This window comes from Solanum tuberosum, unplaced genomic scaffold (genome assembly GCF_000226075.1).
Source record: "Solanum tuberosum cultivar DM 1-3 516 R44 unplaced genomic scaffold, SolTub_3.0 scf00005, whole genome shotgun sequence".
NCBI lineage: Eukaryota > Viridiplantae > Streptophyta > Magnoliopsida > Solanales > Solanaceae > Solanum > Solanum tuberosum.
In genome coordinates, this window is record NW_006238931.1 from 668,721 (window position 1) to 686,747 (window position 18,027).

General features: G+C 34.9%; 2 protein-coding genes across 5 annotated transcripts; one reads left to right on the forward strand and one right to left on the reverse strand.

Moving 5' to 3' along the window:
• Nucleotides 1-219: 219 nt before the first annotated feature.
• On the reverse strand, nucleotides 220-2,139 carry LOC107060525 (uncharacterized). Its single transcript, XM_015308513.1, has 2 exons — nucleotides 1,429-2,139; nucleotides 220-1,272 (listed from the first exon to the last, which is right to left on the reverse strand). The coding sequence occupies exons 1-2, from the start codon at nucleotides 2,137-2,139 to the stop codon at nucleotides 220-222; spliced, it is 1,764 nt and encodes a 587-aa protein (XP_015163999.1).
• A 9,240-nt stretch (nucleotides 2,140-11,379) lies between these two features.
• Nucleotides 11,380-14,742, forward strand: LOC102593613 (mannose-1-phosphate guanylyltransferase 1-like). Of its 4 annotated transcripts, XM_015308338.1 has the most exons (6): nucleotides 11,389-11,540; nucleotides 11,642-11,758; nucleotides 12,819-12,947; nucleotides 13,387-13,449; nucleotides 13,525-13,764; nucleotides 13,855-14,742. In XM_015308338.1, the coding sequence occupies exons 3-6, from the start codon at nucleotides 12,837-12,839 to the stop codon at nucleotides 14,524-14,526; spliced, it is 1,086 nt and encodes a 361-aa protein (XP_015163824.1). In that variant the 5' UTR covers nucleotides 11,389-11,540; nucleotides 11,642-11,758; nucleotides 12,819-12,836; the 3' UTR covers nucleotides 14,527-14,742. The 4 variants fall into 4 exon arrangements, with proteins under 4 accessions (XP_006338822.1, XP_015163824.1, XP_006338821.1 ...); XM_006338760.2 differs by lacking the exon at nucleotides 11,642-11,758 and having other exon boundaries at nucleotides 11,380-11,466; XM_006338759.2 differs by lacking the exon at nucleotides 11,642-11,758 and having other exon boundaries at nucleotides 12,816-12,947.
• The last annotated feature ends 3,285 nt before the right edge of the window (nucleotides 14,743-18,027 follow it).

The window sequence follows — 18,027 nt, forward strand, 5'->3', positions numbered from 1 at the left end:
TAGCTTCCGATAATCCATGTAAATTCTCCATCCGATTACTATTCTAATGGGAATTAACTCATTTTTCTCGTTCTTCACCACTGTCATACCTCGCTTCTTTAGGACACACTGCACCAGACTTACCCACTTGCTATCAGAAATTGGGTACACGATTCTAGCATCTAACCACGTTATTACTTCCTTTATCACCAATTCTTTCATCAAAGGATTCAGTCTATGTTAATGTTGTGCACTCGGTTTGTGATCCTCCTCCATATAGATTTTGTGCATACATAATGCCGGACTAATCCCATGAATATCTGCCATCTGCCACCCAATAGCTTTCTTTCTTTGCTTTAAGACTATCAATGCCGCATCAACCAGTGTTTCAGACAATTCTGCAGAAAGTATTACATGTAAGGTTTCATTAGTACCCAAATATGCATACCTTAGGTGAGCAGGCAGAGATTTCAATTCCAACTTAGGTTCTTCTTCAATTGAGGGTTTGGGTGGAGGCCCCAATTCACGATCTAATGACTCTACTCTACTTCTGTGTGATCCCATGGCTGCCAGATTCAAACAAGTCGATATATCTTGAGCTTCAGTATCTCCATTTATGTCATGTCCTACTAAAACTCTTTCTAAGAGATCCTCGGGCGGAATGAGTTGCGATTCTACTGCGAGATCTACAACCGTAATAGCAGATAACTCTTCATAGATAGAAGGCATTTTCAAGGTGTGGTAGACATCAAATACTTCAACCTTATCATGTTCCCTCATAGTCAACTGCCCAGCTGCTACATCAATCAATGTCCGCCCCGTAGCCAATAGCGGACGCCCCAAAATAAATGGAACTTCAGGATCAGGCTCAAATTTTAAGACCACAAAGTCCACAGAAAAGATCAACGAACTCACTTGAACCAACACATCTTTTACTACCACCTCTAGCCTAGAGATGGACCTATCATCTTGTTGGAGAATGGCAGTGGTTGGTTTTGGACTGTCCAACCCAAGTTTCTTATATAATAATGCAAGCATGAGATTAATGCTTGCACCCAAATCACATAACCCTCGGGCATGAACACTTTGTCCAATTGTAATTTGCACCGTGAAACTACCTAGATCCTTTAACTTCTTAGGTAGTATATTCTGAATTCTAGAGATGCACTCCTCAGTAAGTACTACCATTTTATACTCCGTGAGCCTTCTCTTGTTTGCTACTATCTCCTTCACATATTTAGCATACTTTGGAATTTCCTGCAAAATGTCAACCAAAGGCAGGTTAATGTGAACCTGTTTAAGGAGAGAGAGAAACTTACCGAAGCATTCATCTTCATTCTGCTTTCTGAACTTTTATGGAAACGGAGGGGGTGGTTTCATTTGAGGAACGGTCTTCTCAACATTGGAGTTCTTTCCCACATCTTCTTGTTTCTTTTCTTTATTAACTACCTCATTATCTCTCTTCTTTGGAGCTAGTTCCTCTAGTTGTAACCCACTTCTAGTACTCACCGCATTCAGTTGCTTAGGGTTGGGTTCAGTTTCACCGGGCAGCCCTCCTTGAAGGCGCAAGTTTAGGGAATTAGCTACTTTCACAACTTGTTTTTCCAAACTCATTTGGGACATTTGGATGTTTCTTATGTTTTCATCATGCTTATCTATCCTAGCATTTATCTTTGTACCAATTTCTGGCATTAGCTTTTGGAGTAACTCTTCATTAGTCATCCCCATTTTTTGAGCACTCGGATTTACACCTTGGCTAGGATTTGGATATTGCTGCCCCATTCCATGCGATCGGTATTGGTTAGACCCTTGCGCTTGATTTTGGTTTCGTTTTCCACCCCATGAGAAATTAAGATGGGCTCTCCAACTAGAGTTATAAGTATTACCAAAATTTTGCTGACCTCCACCTCTTTGCACATTTCCCACATAGTTTAAGGAATCCGGATTTGCCTCACAAAGTTCAGTTTCATGTGCTCCACTACCACAGACTCCACACCAACTTGCTGCCTGATGTACAACATTCACATGTGCTTGATTTAGTGCAATTTGTTTGAACTGCATGGTTATGTTGTGGTTCATTGCATCTAGTTTTGCATTTATTGCGGTAGCTTGATCCACATCTAAAAGTCCTGCCGCAGGATATTTTGTGGTTCTTGGCATTTCTCCTTAATAAAATGGGGTTTCCTTCTGAGATTCTATCTAGGAGCTCGAATAGCTCGTCGTGGGTTTTTGCTAATGCTTGTTCACCTGTTGCACTATTAAGAAGTACTCGTGCGTTATAATCCAAACCCTCAAAGAAAATGTGAGCAAGTACCTCATTAGCTTGGTAGTGCTGCGGACATGCATTTAACAATTGTTTGAATCGATGCCATGCTTGGTACATATCCTCCCCATTTTTCTGCTTGAAGCTCAATATTTCACTCCTCAACCGTGTAGATTTACCTGATGGAAAGAATCGACTCAAGAACTTATTTTCTAGATAATTCCATGTAGTGATGGAATTTGGTGGCTCTAAATTTAACCACTGCCTGGCAGCTCCCAATAACAAGTGTGGAAGAAATGTCAAACTTACATAGTCTGATGAAACGCCAATCGGGATGTATGTATCGCTTATCACTTCATCCCAAAGCTAGCAATTGCGGGTCCGTTGTCGAAAGCCTGTTCACGATGGTCTGGTTGCGATACCAATAAAGGAATTTGGTTACAGAGTGACTTTTCCTCTTCTAGATTAAGCCATTTTTCCCTTTTGTTGCATTCATTTGAGTCTGTTCCTTTATGGAATGGACCAATTTCTTTTGCTTTGTTGTTGGTTGGATTTCTTTACTTTATTTTAATATATAATAATAAGGCCTGATGGCCATTTGACCAAAAACAAAAGGATCCTCATGAGGGAGACTGGTGAGTTGTCCCATCGAGTGAATGAGCTGCACTATGTTCTGTTTTAGTTCAAATCTGCCACCTGGTGGTGGTTTCCTTATACTAGACGCCACATTGGCTATGAGTGGGACTGCCATGTCACGGATTGGTCTTGTCGGTATGATCGGGGGTACTTCAAGTTCTTGGTTATTCATGTTTTCCACTCGATCACCCTCAACATTTTTCGGGAGTCCCAGCACTAACTGTTGCTGACGTCCTTGATTCGCCATTTTTCTACGTAGGCGTAAAGCTCTTTTAGGTTCGTCGTCTGGTTCGACAAGATCTCTTTTTCGAGCCAAACTTGAGAATCAAGTGCCTGCAATACACAAAAGCTAAGATCAAGTTATTAACACTTGAACAATCTAATTGTAGACTTAAGAAAATCAAATATAAATCAATTTCTAAGTCCCCGGCAGCGGCGCCAAAAACTTGTTGCTCCCAAATGCACACGCAAGTGTACGCGGTCGCTCAAGTAAGATAGTTTCTTTTAGAAATGAATTTTCGTTCCCAAGGGACTTATGATCAACTTATATTTATTACTCAATTCCACAACTCGACAAAAGTAACTTTAAAAGAGTTTGATGGTTGTTAGTTACTACTACGATTTATGCAATAAATAAAAGTAACGAATGTGAAAGACTTCAAATTGATGTTTCAAGCAATTAAGAGACAATTCCAGGGTTGTAGCATGCTTTAGATTTCATGTATCGTATTTCAGGTAATGAACTAATAACGGTTATCAAGTTACTAATTTACAAGGTTAATTATATGAGTAGGGTCTCTCGGCCTCTAGTCACCTACTCCAATTAACTGTCTACTACATCATTGAGAGGGGAAAAACAGTCCTAATTGGCGAGCACTTATATTTCATCGTGTTTCATAACCAAGCTAGGTGTTCGTCTGGGCGTCACTCCTAAACACAAATCAACTCAATGGAAGATCAATCTTTTTATATTCTTTGATCTATCTACCTTATCCTCTCTCGATTTTAAGAATAGACACGGGATTTATCTCTATGATGGCCAGTCAAGAAATACCAATGCAAGAATATAAAAGCAACTTAAAATGATAACCAAGAATTAAATAAAAAACCTTTAATACTCAACAATCAATCCGTAGCTATAGCCCCAGAACAAGGGCGTTTAGCCACTCAGAATATTCAAAAACCGCAAAATAGAATTGTTCATGCAATTTCCAAAATAAAGAAGAGTCAGAAAATCGAAACCTATTACAAAACTTGGATCCTGCTCTTGCACACCAAAATAAAGTCGAACGCCTATAAAATAGCCCTAGGGGTCTATTTATAGACGTTAGGAAAACTATATTCTAAATCTAATCCAACAAGGAGTCCTATTTAATTCAATTTTCACTGGGCACGTCGGACACGGGTTGATGAACCGCGCCAGGCAAAGCCTTCTGTGGTTCCAGTTGTGCCACGCCGCGCCAGGCATTGCGCCTGGCAAGCGCTATTGTAGGAAAGGCCTTGGCGCCTCGTGCCAGGTAGTACGCCAGTGAAGGGATTATGTAGTTTATGCCTTTGCGCCCCGCGCCAGGCAGTACGCCAACCCTTGGTGCTTTCCTCCTTAGTTTATTTTTCATGCTCCACGCTTCTCCTTACCTCAAATGGACTCCATTCATCTTGAAAGTTCCTGTAACACCTAATCATGTGTTTTAGTGCACAATCATCACAAGTTAAACAAAACAAGCTAATATGGTCAAGATTATTCTTAAATTCAATCTCAACATGGGCAATTATTGGCAACTTCAGCATACAAATATGCCTAAGATCATATAACAAGCTTACCTTTAAGCTCCATAGTTGGAAGCAACTGAGCTCCATGGATTTTCACATCAAGAATTTGAGAAGAAGATGAGAACACTTTTAGCTATTTTCCAAATTTTTTTATTTTTTATTGTTGTAGTTTGTTTCCTTTTTGTTGGTCTAAATTTTGGGCCTTTTGTACTTCTAATTTGGGCCTATTTGGCCTGTTTGGAAAAAGAAAAACATTATATATTTTAAATATAAAAGTTATATTTAAAAAAATAATCAACATTAAAATTACAAATAAAAAAATCTTATGTTTAGTTTTTTCTCTTTTTTCCATTCATACCTTTTTTTAAATTTTTTATCTTACTCTTATAATGAAAGTAGAAATGAAATAAGAATAATAAACTCAAATATTAATAATTAAAGAAGTCAAAAAATAATTTACATGTAAAAAAAAAAATATATGATTTTTATAAAGGTAAGAGTATATATGAGCCAAATTTATAATGTAGAACTATATACATAAACCATTTTTATAACGTGAGGTATATCAACTCTAAATAATAAACAGTAAATTTTAGGAATAGCAAAGATGAAAATCATATTAGCGCTCTATAGCTATAGTTTTGCTATTTGCGCTCCATAGCCCAAATTATGTTTGTTATGGAGCATCTAATTTGTATAAATTGAGTGTTAATTCCGTTGAAAATTGAACTAAGACTCCAACCATTCTTCGTTGAGAGTAAGATTTCACGGAGGAATTTAAATTTTCTTAAGTGTTAAGGTCACAAGATGTAGCACCTTGAGCTCCAAAAATAACTAAATAGAATTCCTTCAAGTGATTCCTAGGTTCTTCTAAGTTTTGGGTCAACTTCAAACGACCATAACTTTCAGTACAGGATGAGTTAGGAGACCCACAAGATATCAAATGAAACATCTCTGAGTCCTCTTTCCAACACCACCGAGTTTGCTAATTTTTGAGCTTGTATGAAGGAGATATCCCCTTTTGAAGTCAGGCTGTCCATTTAAGGAAAGTCAACTGAAAATAGGAGGGGTATTTTAGTCTAACCTTACCCCCACTTATTCTAAACGCGACTTACACCCAATTAAGGGTCTAAACTGATTAGAATTAGTTTCATTCATCCCCAAAAGCATTTAGGGTTTTAGAGAGAAGATTCAAGAGGAGAAAAAGCTCAAAGTTTCAAGCGTTCGTTCAAGAAATTCAAGATTCCGCCAAAAACCTAGTTCTTTGAGGTATGTAAGCTTCCATAGTGTTGGGTTTGTTCACCCACACGCCAATCATGAGTTTATTTTGTGAATCTATCCATAAATATTGAACAATTTAATTTCTTGATAAGTGTTCTTGAAGTTTCCTTATCGATTAAGTTTTGATGTAAGATTATACTTGGGTCAACTTCAAACGGTCATATCTCTTAGAATATAAGGAATTATGTGGCCCATAACCTATCAAATTAAAGGTATTTGAATCTACTTTCCAACTCCACTAATTTCTCGTCAATCTAATATCTGAGTAAAAAGTTATGACCATTTTAGTAACCTGATATACGAATCGGCGGACGGGAAAACATTAAAAAGGGTCGTTTTGTCTTTTTACCTCCAAGAAAACCCTAAACTAATTTTTTTACAAATAAAAGGCTCAAAACAATCAGATTTTTCATCTTTTAATCCATCATTCTCTTCTCTCTCAAACCCTAGGGTAAAACCCTAAGAAAAATCAAAGTAGAAGACTCCATTCAAGATTATTTCAATCTTTTTCAAGATGCTGCTTCAAGAGATTTCAAGAAACTAATTCAAGAATCTCAAGAAAGGTTTTCTTGATCGTTTACCTTCAAGCTAGGGTTTCAAGGCTTCTAATCAAGTTTTTCTTCAAGATTCTTCAAGAACCTTGTTCTTCCAGGTATGTAAGGCTATCATAGTGTTGGACTAGTTCGTCCTCAGGCCCTACATCTTCTTTCAAATCAATAACAGAGAAATCTAGGATTCTACCCCTAGATTTGAGTATTCTTGAGATAAGTTGATTTGAGTTCTTGAGTTCATGGTTCTTTTAAAAAATTTATTCCTAATTATTGAGTTTCTATATTTTTATTGAGATCCTTGAGTTGATTTGTTCATGTCTATAATTCAGCATGAACTCTATTTTAAGTTATAAATCTTGAGAAGTTTTTCAAAACCAACACTTGAGTTTTAAACTGAGTTTTGAGGAAGTAAGTATGAGAATGAGAAGAGTCGTATACATGAGTTCCATATGGTTATTTAGACCCTTGAGTCGAGTCATTCATGCCCATAAATTCCGCATGAACTCCATCAGTTGAGTATCTTTGAGAGGAGTAGTATCTTCAAGTTCTAACTCTTGAGTATTGAGTTCCTAATCATTTTGGGATTATATTCCTAATCATGGGGCTACTACATGTTACCCGTGAAGTTCCTTGAGTTGAGTAGTTCATACTCATAATTCTGCATGAACCCTATGAGTCGAGCAGTCATTAGATGAGTAGTGTCATTGACTCCTTGAATTCTGGAGTTGTTGAGTTCTAAGTATTGAGTTCTATACATGGTTATTGAAAACCTTGAATTGAGTCGTTCACGTCCATAATTCGGCATGAACTCTCTTTTAAGAAGTCTTTTTACAGATTGCTTTAAAACTTGTTTTAAAGACTTAAGCACTGAGTTGAGGAAGAGTAGAGCTGAGTTCATTTTCTTTAAAATTATATATGGGAACTAAGTATTGCCAAGAGTAAATATTTTTACATTTAAGATGAGAGGAAACTGATATTTCCAAAAGAGTTTTTGAGCAGTTTAAGTACCATCTCTTTTAAGAGAAATTTTTTTGAGTAATAATCTCAAAACACAGAAAGAGTTATGTTTTTAAACATATGAGCTAGTATATTTTGGGAGTAGTATTGAGCACCGATATAGGGGAGAGTTTATACAACTCATAGCCCTCATAAACCATGTAGCCAACGTGGGTACAAATGGTCATACTTTTTAGATGATTCCTTAGTGCTTTTTAGCATAGACTAGTGGATCCACTTAGTTGAGAGGTTTTATACCCCGGCAAGGTATAGGACAGTTCTGGAAACGTGGGCGAGACGTTGTATCATCACATAACTCATAGCGATGGTTGTCGATTAGAGAAACTCCCATAGAGTTATATTGTATTTGTATATACAAACTGAGTTATTAGTGTATTCTTCAATACATTGAGTTGCTATCTATTGTTTTAAAAGTTTTCCATAAATCGCACCTTTTATTGTTATTTTATCTTGAGTTGAGTATCTTGAGTTGAGTACCTCTGAGTTGAGTATCATATCTTTGAATTGAGTATCTAATCTTTGAGTTGAGTATCTTATTCCTGAGTTGAGTTGAGAAGAGATAAGTATGTTTTCTTTTATCAAGTTCAAGCTTATGTTTATGCTTTAGAATTCCCCTTACATGCTCATACATTCCATGTATTGAGTCATTTGACCTGCATTGTTTCATGATATTGATACAGATATTCAGGATTGTCAACAAGCGTTTCGTTGAGGTCATAGGATATTTCAGTCAGCTTTGGTGAGCCTTCTTATATTCTGGAGGACTTTACCTTTACCTTACAATTAGTATTTTTAAGATGTCGTGGGTCTTGTCCCGGTATTCTTCTGTAATAGTAGAGGCTTCATAGATAGACAAAGTTGAGTAGTTTTTAGTATGTATCTTCTTTGAGTTGTTTTTTTTCAAACTCTAAGTCTATCTATTGAGTAGTTTTCAGATATTTTTAAAGATTGAGTATTTGAGTTATTGAACTTAATTCATTTTTTTAAGTTTTTGCATGCTTGAGTTAGTCTTCCACTTGTAGTCAGCTAGGATGAGGGTTCGCTTGGAGACCAGCAATGGTTCTCGAGTGTCGACCACGTCCAAGGTGTAGGCTCGAGTCGTGACAATATATATATATATATATATATATAGAGAGAGAGAGAGAGAGGGGGGGGGGGCAGAGAGTGGAGAGAGGTAAATTGTATATGTATATCGGTTAGATTATTGTATATGTAACTACTATATTTATGTATCAATGATTGTATTTGTATATTTGTATAAAATTTGAATTTGTATAAAATTGAATCGAGTTAAGAAATTGTGTTAAAACATTTGTATTTATATATCAAATTTCTCTCTCTCTTTATACAAACACAAATTATACATTGTATTTGTATAATTTGTGTTTGCATAAGGCAAGAGAGAGAGAGAAAGGCAAAAGAGAACTAGGCAGGGGAAGATTTGTATTTGTATAATTATAAGTGTATAGGACGGATATATATATATTTGTATAGACAGTCTCGCTCGCTTTATACAAATACAAAGTATACATTTGTTTCTGTATAAAGTGAGAGAGGCGAGGGAGATGTGACTAAGAGTGGTGAGCGAGATTTCAGAAAGAGGGAGATAGGTGAATGGAAAGAAGTTTGGTGAAAATTGAAATTAAATGAAACTATAGCTATAACTTTTATTTTGAATTAATAGGTTGCTATAATGTAAAATTTTCTCTATAATAAAGTTGAAGGTATATCAGATTTTTTTTCCATAATAAAAATAATGCATTATTTATACATATTGGGTATCCATTGAATTGATTTTGGTTTTGAAAAAACTACATAATTAGACATACTTTACTACTATATATACTTATTTTACCTCTAGTTTAAAATAATTACACATAATACCACTTTTAATATCTTTACCATATATTTTAAAGATTTAATCAAATACACAAATTCTTTAAATATGGTACTGAATAATTATCTTAACATTTAAACTCCTTATATCTCTCACCCCAACCCCAACCCCACGTCCTTCACCCATATCCACTATCTCTCTCTTCCTTAATCCTCTCAATACATGTTTACATCTCCAAATTTCAAAACTAAATCATGATAATCACCATTATACATGGAGGTTTGTTACTCTATATGTCCCAATTTATGTGACACTTTTCATTTTTTTAGAGTCAAACAGTTTAAGTTTAACCGGAAATTTGCGCGTGGAATCTTCAATTTTTTTGAAATGAAATTTATATGTTTGTAAATTACGTAAAAAGTACTATAAGTCATAATAATTGACAATTCAAAATAATTAAAAGATATATGAAAAATTTACGGTCAAAGATAGACTTGTTTGAATCTTAAAATTCGAAAAGTGTCACATAAATTGAGACGGAAGAAGTACTATTTTTTTCATTATTCTTATGTATCTTTGTTTTCGTCCTTTTAACGGATATATTTTCCCTCATATGCACCTACACTTATTCATATCTATTCAAAATGAGGATTACTCCAATTCAAACATCAATTGCTCCAAATTAAATATTCGTATGAACTATCCAACAAAAAAACAATTTCACAACCAAAATTTGCAAATTCTACACAAAAAGTAAAATCAAAAGCCAACAATACTCACCAAAATCCTGTCAACAAGAAGAGCGAGATCATAGCACGAAGGGTATTAGGCCTCTGCTGAAGAGGAGAGAGATACAAAAGGTATTATTAGATATACATATATCTAGTTAAGAGTTCATGTATCTGAATTAAGATTATATGTATTTTATGAGAAAATCAGTATTTGTTTTGTCGATTGGCGGTGAAAAGGGTTCGTAAGTTACTCGGAATTTCTTTTGTCTGTTTTATTTCTTGTTTTCCCTAATTCAGCTGACGACCATAAGTCATATTATTGTGTCGTAGTTTGTTTTTTTCTTTTAAGAATTATTATATTACTATTTCTATGAAATTCACTCATATTAAATCTGAAACATTTATGAATATGAAAAATTAAGTACTTTATTTCACTCTCATATAGATACTCTACCGTTGGGATTTGTTCCTAAATTCATGCATTTCAGTTATATTCCATATATATATATAATTAGATGTATATGTTTACTATGTATCGGAAATACGTGTTTTTGAATATAACTTATGAAATTGATACTTAATACATCAAATTATATATATAATAGATACATGAAATAATATTAGATCGTATAAATAGATACATGAAATTAATATTCGATCATATAAATAGATATATGAAATTAATACTAGATACATATAAGAAATACATGAACTTTAGATGCATATAACAAATACATGAAATTAATATTAGATATTTCTACGAAACATATGAATGTACTTGTATGATACTCATGTATCTAAGTATTTAGTTTGTTAAATACATCATATATTGATAATAGATACATCAAATTATTGAATTATTTTTTTTTGAGTAATTAAATGGAATTAACCAAATTACATGACCAACATATACATGTTTTTGTTTTTATTAATAATATTAATGAGTTTATTATTTCAAAAAATAATAAAATAAAATAAATTAAATTAAATATAGATACACTGCTTGATTGGATTTGATTAACTTAAATTTTCACAAAATTAACTGTCCATATAATTTGAAAATCCTCAATTGCTTATCTAATTAAGGAAATTAATTATAAGTAATTAATTTAAACAAATAAAATATATATCTCATTTTAAAATTCAGCAGATACATGAATCTCACGGATTCACAATCATATATCCTATGCACGAAATATGATAAAAAAAATAATATTTAAAAATATCAAAAAATTGAATAATTAGAATCTAAATTAGTGAGATTTATCTAGTTTGCCCGTTTTTCTTCTAGGCTTTTCTACAACACAGCCCGACCGTCACTGTTTGTGATCTATCATTTTTTTTGCTGACTAGAGTCAACTCCAGTCTTGGAAGGTGAATTTCAAGGTGATTTAGTCCAAGGTGAATTTCACCTTCAATTTCTAAATTTATGCATTGTTCCACATCTTCATCTGGATCTGGATTTCATTATTCCTGTACGTATCTTTCCTTATTTTGAATTTTTTATTATGAACAATTAAAGTAAATTAATTTGAGTTTTTGTGTTTATTTGGTCTCATTAATGAGTTATTCTTAGGTTTTCAGACGGGAGATATACAGTTAATTAATGTGTAATGTGGATGTTGTGATGCTCTGTTTTTGTCCTTTGCCTTTATCCCCTTTCCATATGATGGATGCTAAAGAAGAAGATGAGGTATTTTGAATTGGGTAGATGTTAGATTTGTATGTAATCCTATTTGTCGTCTTCTCTAGACTTGTAAAACTTCAATATCATCTTCTCTAGACTCCAGCTACCTATCAATTTGATTTTATGCCCCAATTTCGGGTAACTTATTTGTTTCTTTAGGATTACAGCTGGAATGAGGTTTTATTTTCCTTTCCCCCAACTGTACGTTCCTGCTGATGCTGTGATTTCCTTTTCTCTCCTAACCTCTTTTGAGGAGACAGAGGAGAGAGTAGCATCTTCAATCCTTTTTTACTCCTTTAGTTTTAATTTGTTTGTCAGGTTTTGACTTGACACGGAAAATTTAAGAAAGTAAAAAAATAACCTTTTGAGTTTTGTGGTCTTAAACTAAATATATGTAAAATGTATCAAATGTCATTTGGGAAAAGTTGAAATTAAAGATATGTCATAGAAAGAAAGAAACCTACACTCGACAAACAAATTAAATGGGAGGTAGTAATATACTTTGAGTCTTTGATTGTAAAATTTCACATTGTGTTAGGCAGCTCAGTTTAAAGTGTCTAATGAAAGCTACTGAATCTACCCTATTTACCAAAACATATACTAAAATATTGGATGTAATTGGCACTCTCATTAAGTGATCCAGCCTAGAGTGTAGCTGGGATTTTGTCTTTTTTTCCAGCAAAATACTCCACTTAGAACCACTTTATGACTTCAGCACATTTGAAGATTCATGTATAAGTTTGGCCATTTGCTAGGATTGTCGTCAACTTTCGCTAATCTCTCTTTTAATCCACTTTCATGGGTCTCCTAGTTGAACATTATATGCGTGACTATCTCTCTTTATAAGCTACATGTCATGTACAACCGACTTTACATTTAGGTGAGTGTAATCATTGCTTCTTCTATGCGGATGTCAATATAAGGTTTTCTTAGTCTTGCACGTATCTATCTTTTGGATTGATATAAATGTGGAGATGAGAGAGTCCATTTTTTAAATTCAGTACATGTTTTCTTTTGTAACATGTTATGATCAACTGTGCTAAAAATTCTTTCTTATTATTAGCAGGAGTTTTGAGAAATTACGATGAAGGCACTTATTCTTGTTGGAGGTTTTGGTACCCGGCTGAGGCCATTAACTCTTAGTGTCCCAAAGCCGCTGGTTGATTTTGCCAACAAGCCCATGATTTTGCATCAGGTAAAATTCCTGGTTTAGCCTCGTTTATTTTACAGTCATAGCGCTGATTCTTTTATAAAGATCATTCTAATATCAAACCTCCCCATAAAAATGCGCCTTTTAAGTAGATTCCTGATATTGCTTTCTATCCTTTTAGTTGGTTATTTGAATTTTGAGAACTTCAGCTCACTATTCCAGTTTGGACTTTATATTAGAAAATAGGATTTCACATATCTTGTTTGTCACCGAACATTTTAAAGTTTCAGGTGCCCTATGTCCTGCAATATCTAGGGATTAATCACCCCTGCCTTTGCTAGGACATGATCCTAAAGGGGAATGGAAAATCTAAATAAGAATTCACTTGTGCCTTGCACGCGTTCTATATGTTCTCCTTTCCTATTTTGCTGGTGAAAAATGAATTATGCTGAAGCATGTCTTACTAAACACTTTTGTATGTTAGATCGAGGCTCTCAAGGCTGTTGGAGTGACTGAAGTGGTCTTGGCTATTAACTACCAGCCGGAGGTCAGCTTCCCTCCATTAGAGATCGTAAATATATAATGAGCAACGAAAAGAATTTATAAGTGTTGTTTGACACAGGTGATGCTGAACTTCTTGAAAGAATTTGAGACAAAACTGGGGATTAAGATTACATGTTCTCAAGAAACTGAACCACTTGGGACTGCAGGTCCCCTTGCTCTGGCTAGAGACAAGCTGGTAGATGATGCTGGTGAGCCGTTTTTTGTTCTTAACAGTGATGTTATCAGTGAATATCCTTTCAAGGAGATGATTGAATTCCATAAATCCCATGGAGGTGAGGCTTCTTTAATGGTGACTAAGGTGAGTTCTTAGTTACATTTTCCGTTTGAATTTCCATGATTTATGAGGATGATGATGGGTATAAAATGTAAATATAACTGGTTGATACAGGTGGATGAGCCTTCCAAATATGGTGTTGTTGTCATGGAAGAATCCACTGGCCAAGTTGAGAGATTTGTGGAAAAGCCTAAGTTATTTGTTGGCAACAAGATCAATGCTGGCATTTACCTGCTCGACCCTTGCGTTCTAGAGAGAATTCAATTAAGACCAACATCTATTGAGAAAGAGGTTTTCCCAAATATTGCTGCGGAGAAAAAGCTATACGCTATGGTCCTTCCTGGGTTTTGGATGGATGTTGGACAGCCAAGGGATTACATCACTGGTCTTAGACTCTACCTAGATTCTTTGAAGAAGAGGTCTTCACCAAAACTGGCATTAGGTTCTCACATTGTTGGAAATGTCATAGTGGACGAGACTGCCAAAATTGGAGAAGGATGCTTGATTGGACCAGATGTTGCGATAGGCCCTGGTTGTGTGATTGAGTCTGGGGTTAGACTCTCTCGTTGCACTGTGATGCGCGGAGTCCGTGTTAAGAAACACGCATGCGTCTCAGGTAGCATTATTGGTTGGCACTCAACCGTTGGACAATGGGCTCGTGTTGAGAATATGACCATTCTTGGAGAAGATGTACATGTTTGTGATGAAATTTACAGCAATGGTGGAGTAGTCTTACCCCACAAAGAGATCAAATCTAGCATCCTAAAACCAGAAATAGTGATGTGAAAACAATATGTTATATGTTGTTCAGTTTGTTCAAAATGTAATTTTCTTTTCCTTTATTTGGTTGGTTTTCAGGTTCATCTTCTTCAATTGTGAAAGTATGGGAAAGTTGAGCTATGTAAGGCAATAAGCTGAAGAATAGCTGTTGTGAAAGGTTTGTCTGTTTGTAATTTCCAATGTATATACAAATAAAGAATTCTATTAGAGCTTCTCTTTAAATATATGTATTAATCATGTATAAATTTGCGCTTCCAGTTACGAGGGCACTCATTGAAAAATTGAGAAAAACATCTAATTCCTGTAAATTGGTCTCTAAATGAAAAAAATGTGTCTAAAAAAGGTGAGACTGTAATTATGTTCACCCAACTCCCTACGTAGGGTTCCATAAAGGTTTTGCAAAAAAGAATCGATCGAAAGTCATATCACAAAAATATGCATAGAATAACACACAAAATTGAGAAAATTGCATAATTTCTGTAAATTGGCCCCAAAATGCCTCGAAAATGGTGAGATTGTATGTACGGTTCACTCCAACTCCCAACAGAGGGTTCTGTAATGGTTTCACAAAAAAATCATTTGAAAGTCATATCACCAAAATATTCATGGGCAATATACACGAAAAATTGAGAAAATCACCCAATTCTTGTAAATTGGTCCTAAATGCCCAATAATCTCTCAAAAAAGGTGAGACTGCACGTACTGCTCTCCCAACTCCCTACGGATTGTTCCATAAAGGTTTCGCAAAACAATCGACTGAAAATCATATCACCAAAATATTTTTAGGTTAACACATACGGAAAATTGAAAAAATCATCTAGTCCTTGTAAATTGGCCTCTAAATGCCAATATATGCCTAAAAATGGTGAGACAGTATGTACTGCTCCCCCAACTCCATACTGAGAGTTTCGTAAGATTTTTGAAATAACGATTAGAAGTCATATCACCAAAATATGCATGAGCTAACACATACGAAAACTGAGAAAATCACCTAATTCTTGCAAATTGGCCCCATAATGCCAAAATATGCCTAAAATGGAGAGATTGTACATACTACTCCCTCAACTCCTACATAGGGTTCCGTAAAGGTTTCGCAAAAAAAACAACTGATAGTCATATCACTCAAATATTCATGAACTAACATGCACGGAAAGCTGAGAAAATCGTTTAATTCTTGTAAATAGGCCCCTAAATACCAAAATATACCTAAATAAATAGTGAGACTGTAATTGTTGCTCGCCTAACTCTCTACAAAGAGTTTTGTAAAGGTTTCGCAAACAAATCGATCGAAAGCCATATCACCAAAATATTTATGGGGTGCCACACATGAAAACTAAGAAAATCGCCTAATATCTGTAAATTGGCCCTTAAATACCCAAAAATGCCTCAAAAAATGTTGAGATTGTACATACTACTCCCCAACTCCCTACGTAGAATTCCGTAAAGTTTTCAAGAAAAAAATCGATTAGAAGCCATATCACCAAAAGATTCATGGGCTAACACATACGAAAAACTGAGATAATCACATAATTCTTGTCAATTGACCCCTAAATGCTTCAAAAAATAGAGTGACTATACATACTGCTCCCCCTAACTCTCTATGAGTTGTGTGAGGTTACATTGCATCCTCCATTTGAATGATAAGGTCTTTAGTTTAATTGAGTTGCATGAATGCGATAAAATTGTGTGAATCTTTAGGCAAACTTGAAGGTCAATGTCATTGACTTAGTGTCACTCCCCGAGCCTACACCCTGAACGTAAATGCCACTCGAGAACCATTGTTGGCCCCAAGCGAACCCTTGGCCCGGCTCAATACTCACCGGAAGACTTACTCAACAATATATGAACTCAACTGCAAAGATTTAACTTAATTGTCTCAAATAAATAACTCAGAATATATAAGAATATTCAATTAGCCAGAAATAGGCAAATCAGGTCTTTAAAACATTTAACAAAGAAATGGAAAAGACTCCTCAAAACACTGGTATCTATGAAGCCTCTAATGACAATGATGGAAGTCGGGACAAGACCCCCAACATCCTAACAAAACTGAAAAGTAAATGGGAATCCTCCAGAAGCAAGAAGGCTCACCAAAGCTAACTCGAACTGCAAGTGGTATCAACGAAGAGTCTGTTGATGACCCTGGTTACCTGTATCTGCATCATGGAACGATGCAGGACAAATGGTATCAGTACATTGAATGTACGAGCATGTAAGGAGAACACTGAACATAACATAAAAGTTTGAACTTGGAAAGAAGGAAACATACTCACCTCAACTTTACTCAACTCAACCTCAACTCATGGATACTCAACTCAATACAATATAAAAACAACAACAAAGATGCAGTTTATATAAAGCATTTAAAACAGTAGATAACAACTCAATGTATTTAAAAATACAATAATAACTCAGTTTGTATGTGAAGATACAAAATAACTCAATTTGGGAGATTCTCTAACCGACAACCATCACTATGAGCTATGTGATGATACAACGTCTCGCCCACACTGTCAGAAATGTCCTATATCTTGCCGGAGTATAATACATCCTCAACTGAGTGGATCCACGAAACTATGCTTAAAAGCAATAAGGAATCATCTAAAAAGTATGACCCTTTTTACCCACGTTGGCTACATGGTTTATGAGGACTTTAAGTTGTTTAAACTCGTCCTCATATCGGTACTCAATACTACTCTCAAAATATAACTCATATGATATGTTTAAAAATATTTCCTCATCCTCAAGCTTTGATATTATTACTCAAATGGTTCTTTTAAAAGAGATCATACTCAATAACTCCTCATGAATTCATTTGGAAATCGATGTTTTCTCTAATTTTAAATATAAAAACATTTACTATTAGGAATACTTAGTCCCCATATATTCATTTTGAAAAATATAACTCAACTCTCCTCATCCTCATACTCAAGTACTCAAGTCTTAAAAGATTGTAAAAGACTTCTCAAATTGACTCGAAATAACTCTCAAGACTTTACTCTTAACTCTACCTTGAATTAAATTATGAATTCAAGGGTTATGATTCATGTTATGAAGGATCTCTCAATTTTTAGATGTAGTTTAGAGTAGTTAGAATCAGAAAGGAGTGAAGGTACACTTTAAATTAACTCAGGCAGGACAAACGACGAAAATGGGACGGGGGCAGGCGACCCTGGCGCAGTGCTGGCGCGAGGTGCCAACCCTTGAACTTCAGAAGACTCACTGACGGCGCTGTTCACATCAAATTTTGGTCTAATATTTCTAAAGTTGATACTTTTTAAGTATTTTATTTTTTTAATAGTTCTAAATACATATTTTGTCAATTTAATGCAATTTGTTGATAATTATTCTTATTCTCAAAGTATTAGGATTTTTATCGGTTAATTATGTTTATGTTATTTTGTCACAGTCGATTGAATACAGTTTTAAGATAGTGATATTGTATTATTGGTGGTTTTGAATTCTTTATTTAGAAAATAGCTTGCACATTAAGTTAAGGGGCAATAG

Bases quoted from the DNA above. Each gene is read 5' to 3' on its own strand.
- LOC107060525 (XM_015308513.1), bottom strand. From the start codon at position 2,139: ATGCCAAGAACCACAAAATATCCTGCGGCAGGACTTTTAGATGTGGAT. The intron at 1,273-1,428 runs GTAGTTAATAAA...CTCCTTAAACAG, and splicing joins CAAAGAAGAGAGATAATGAG to GTTCACATTAACCTGCCTTT.
- LOC102593613 (XM_006338760.2), top strand. From the start codon at position 12,837: ATGAAGGCACTTATTCTTGTTGGAGGTTTTGGTACCCGGCTGAGGCCA. The intron at 13,450-13,524 runs GTCAGCTTCCCT...TGTTTGACACAG, and splicing joins CTATTAACTACCAGCCGGAG to GTGATGCTGAACTTCTTGAA. The intron at 13,765-13,854 runs GTGAGTTCTTAG...TGGTTGATACAG, and splicing joins CTTCTTTAATGGTGACTAAG to GTGGATGAGCCTTCCAAATA.